Genomic DNA, 3,176 nt, shown 5'->3' on the forward strand with positions numbered 1-3,176 from the left:
GTATACCCAAATACTGAATGAATGTAGCTTTTTCTGATATACTGGAGCAGCGCCTTAATTAAAAAAATTTCAAGAATCATTATTTATGTATGGTTTTTTGGGTTAAGGTGTCATTGAAACTATTCCCAAGATACCATAGAGAGTGAAATAGTGAGAGGTAAGTTACAAAAATCACTCTGCATATTTAGGAATAAAATGCACAACTTTCTAGGTAAAAGAGTCAGTACTTGAAGTTCATCTTATTTATTACTCTATTATTATAATGTAAAAATATACTAATAATAGTGGTATAGAGTAGTTTTTGGTGTGTACCATGCAAATGAAACTAGTATTTTAGTAGAAAATTTTTCAGAGTGGATCTAAACTACATTCATGGTTCTTACCTCTTCAGCATGTAAATGGCCAACTTCTCTTCAAGTTAGTTATGCCTTCATTTACTTTAGTGTCGATAATTTTCTTGCCAAATCTTGTATGAAGTCTAAACATATATATAAGTTTTTTGTTGCATTTAGTATACTAGTGTTTAACTTAGCATATGATTTAAGTGCTATACATAAAGTTTACTTTAATTGATGAAAAACAGTCTCCCTCTGTTTGTTGATAAATAGTTGTTTTATGAATATTTCGAGGGCATTTGGGTCTTATTAAGTTTAGTACACATCTTAAAGTATCCAGATCTGCTGCCTTTTAAATCTACTATTAGGGAAAAGAAATCAAGAAAAGGGTGAAATTTTTTTTTTTTGTTGTTGAGTGATATAGAAGAGTGAGAAAATGAGATCGATAGAGGATAAAGGATGCTTGAGTTATGGAAAAAAACAAGAAGTAGTAGGAGGGAGTAGTACTATGAATTATGAGTTTCATCATAGAACAGTAGCCTCAGGTAAACCAACACCATCAAAATGGGATGATGCACAAAAATGGTTAGTCAATCTATCAAGAGGGGGAGGTGAAAAACACCAATCTAAAGCGTCCCCTAGAAACTCGAATGCTGATGACTTAAGGCTGATTGCGCCGGTCCCAAAGAAAGAAGAAGACTACTCGAGTGGCAGCGATGAGGGAGATTCTAGTATGATGATGATTCAATTTGGTGTAGAAACAAAGAAAGTTGATAATTGTGATGATTCAAAATCAATGTGGAGAATCAATAAAGCTGGTTGTAATAGCAACTCATCAGCCGGTGCTGTTCGATCGATATGTGTTAGAGACATGGGAACAGAAATGACCCCAATTGCTAGCCAAGAACCATCGAGAACAGGGACGCCAATTAGAGCGAGAACTCCAGCAGCAAGAAGCCCAATATCCTCAGGATCTTCTACTCCTATAAGGGGCCAAAATGGGGTAGTGCAGACTATAGAAACTGGTCAAATCGTTGCCACTGCCATCATTGGTGACAACAGGGGAAATGCAGGTGCTACACGTATTGTTCGCGGTGTAGAGGAAACTATTAACAATGAATTAACAGCTAACAAGGAAACAGACAATGCCAACAACAAGCTTAATCCACTGGAGACGCGCGCAATGGTGTGGGACGAGGCTGAACGTGCTAAGTACATGGCAAGGTAATGTACTTGATGTGTAGGTTGCTGATTATCCATCAGTTTCAACACTTCTGTCAAACACTTCTGATTTATCTACAGGTACAAGCGCGAAGAGGTGAAGATACAAGCTTGGGAAAATCATGAAAAGAGGAAGGCTGAAATGGAAATGAAAAGAATGGAGGTAATCAATCTTAGTCCTTTCTCATATGCCACTTCCTTTTCATTGCATTCTCTGTACCTTCTTGCTTGTGCATGCTAAGTATTTCGTCGTTAAAAGTTAATATCAACTTACTATAACAGTGTAGTTACGATCATCGATGGATTTGCAGGTGAAAGCGGAGAGAATAAAAGCGAGGGCAGAGGAGAAGTACAGAAACAAATTGGCATCAGCAAGGAGAAAAGCAGAAGAGAAAAGAGCAAATGCTGAAGCACAACTGAATGAAAAAACTGTAAAGATTTGTGAAAAGGCAGATTACATAAGGAGGACTGGTCATCTTCCTTCATCTTTCTCTTTTAAGTTACCTTCTTCTTCCTGCTGGTAGTACCATTAATTTGTACCTACTATCACTACTATTTTTAGTTAATACAATTATTAGCACTACTGTTGGTGCAGCCTAAACACACAATTTGCCGGATTTTGGTGTGAGGTATAAGGGATAAATAGTTCCGGAATGAAATGAGGGACTATTTTATCTCATATTTGGTGTGAGGTATTTAAGGATAGCTTTGTAGTAACCGGTAAAGTTGTTGTCACGTGATCAGGAGGTTACAAGTTCAAGCCTTGGAAATAGCTTCTTGCAGAAATGCAAGGTAAGGCTGCGTACAATACACCCTTAAGTAAAACTCTTCCCCGAACCCTGCGCATAGCGGTAGATTGAATGCACGGGGCTGCTCTTTTTGATGTGAGGTATTAGTTAGTATCGAGACTATTTATCTCACTATTTACATCATAGTGATAGGATAAGTTATCCCATCTACATGATGGAAAACTAATTCCAAAATAACACTTTTCCGAACCAATCGACAAGGACAATATGCCCATGAATAGAGTACAATACACCCTTGTGGTAAAATTCTTCTCCGAACCCTGCGCATAGCGGGATCTTCAGTGACCGAGGCTGCTCTTTTTCGTGTCAGGTATTAGTTAGTACCGGAACTACTTATCTCACAATTTACACCATAGTGATGGAATAAGTTATTTCATATATATAATGCAATAACTAATTGCGGGATAACTCTTTCCGAACCAAACGACCAGGACTATATGCCCATGAATAGAGAAAAAGAGTAACTACAGTAGTTAAACATTTACTTGGTTGATGGGTGAAATAAATGAGTTGACTTTTGAAAAAAAGAATTAAATAATATTTAGAGATGAAGTAATGGTCAAACGTGAAATGAAAATAATGGAGGTATTTTCCAAAATCTCAAATATGATTTCAAGCGTTATACTGCTTGTGCCTCTATAATATAGAATAACATATTTAATATAATTTCATAAAATGAGATTTAGAAAAAGGTAAAGTAATGTTCATTGAACTAATTTTAAACAGGAAATATTTAAGGAAACGCCAGTAGGCAGAGGTTGATAGAAAATTCAAAAACTAAATTATTACGTACTATTTTTTTTCTTATTTA

At 36.1% G+C, this 3,176-nt stretch overlaps 1 protein-coding gene across 1 annotated transcript; it reads left to right on the forward strand.

Moving 5' to 3' along the window:
- Positions 1-2: 2 nt before the first annotated feature.
- On the forward strand, positions 3-2,157 carry LOC107851541 (remorin 1.4). Its single transcript, XM_016696604.2, has 3 exons — positions 3-1,559; positions 1,638-1,719; positions 1,868-2,157. The coding sequence occupies exons 1-3, from the start codon at positions 772-774 to the stop codon at positions 2,078-2,080; spliced, it is 1,083 nt and encodes a 360-aa protein (XP_016552090.2). The 5' UTR covers positions 3-771; the 3' UTR covers positions 2,081-2,157.
- The last annotated feature ends 1,019 nt before the right edge of the window (positions 2,158-3,176 follow it).

Source organism: Capsicum annuum, chromosome 12 (genome assembly GCF_002878395.1).
Source record: "Capsicum annuum cultivar UCD-10X-F1 chromosome 12, UCD10Xv1.1, whole genome shotgun sequence".
NCBI classification, from domain to species: domain Eukaryota; kingdom Viridiplantae; phylum Streptophyta; class Magnoliopsida; order Solanales; family Solanaceae; genus Capsicum; species Capsicum annuum.